Here is a 790-nt window from a genome sequence, read left to right on the forward strand (position 1 = left end):
GCCGACCATGGAGCGGGTCGGCCCCGGCTTCGGGCTGCAGCAGCTGCAGCCGCAGCGGGACCAGGACTCGGTCGAAGCGTGGCTGGACGATCACTGGGACTTTACCTTCTCTTACTTTGTTAGGAAAGCCACCAGGTAAGAATAGGACCCACGGAAGACCTGGTCGGGGCGTGGAGAGTGACCCGGGGCGGATCTGTCCCCCACTGAATTTCCCCTTCGTTCCCCCCGTTCCCAGGCCCTTTGCTTTTGCAGTAGGTCCTCGGTCCTGTGACGGGACAGAGACCTCGACTTTATGCGAGCACAGTCCAAAAACTTACGCGTCGGATTTGATCCAACTTGCTCACAAAGTTCAAACACAAAAGTGTACTTGCCGATCCCCCACCCCCTTGCAGTTCTCCTGGAGCAAGATTACTTTCCAAACATCCACGCTCACGGGCCTTCCTCCGGTCCTTCGCTGCCTCCTGTTCCCCTAAACCCTCTCTGCACAACCAAAACAGTTTCTGAGCCCCTTCCCTGCAGCTCCGGAAGCACCATTTCCAAGTCGGTCGTGGTGGCTCCGCTCCTCCCCCGTCCCCCCTTCGCCCCGGCCCTGGCTGGGCGGGGAAGCCGGGGGTAGGACGAGACCACGAGGGAGCCCCGAGGCAGCAACATGCCGGAACCTTCCCCAAGTGAGTGCGGTCGCCTCTCGCCCCCTTCCAGTCCCCGATTGTCCCGCGCGCCCCCTTTCACGCGCTTTTCCTCCTTTGCCAAAAGGGGGGCGCTGCCGAGGGGTCTGCGGCGCGCACACGAA

At 61.9% G+C, this 790-nt stretch overlaps 1 protein-coding gene across 1 annotated transcript in view; it reads left to right on the forward strand.

Annotated features, from left to right (window-relative positions):
• Positions 1 to 6: 6 nt before the first annotated feature.
• The window catches only part of PDE5A (phosphodiesterase 5A), a 138,011-nt gene continuing 137,227 nt past the window's right edge, over positions 7 to 790 (forward strand). The window contains exon 1 of the mRNA XM_008067352.1: positions 7 to 135. Within this exon, the coding sequence (XP_008065543.1) occupies positions 8 to 135 (128 nt within the window). The 5' untranslated portion in view covers position 7. The remainder of the gene's footprint in view (positions 136 to 790) is intronic.

The sequence above is a fragment of the Carlito syrichta genome, unplaced genomic scaffold (assembly GCF_000164805.1).
Source record: "Carlito syrichta isolate Samal-C Ts95f unplaced genomic scaffold, Tarsius_syrichta-2.0.1 Scaffold309486, whole genome shotgun sequence".
NCBI classification, from domain to species: domain Eukaryota; kingdom Metazoa; phylum Chordata; class Mammalia; order Primates; family Tarsiidae; genus Carlito; species Carlito syrichta.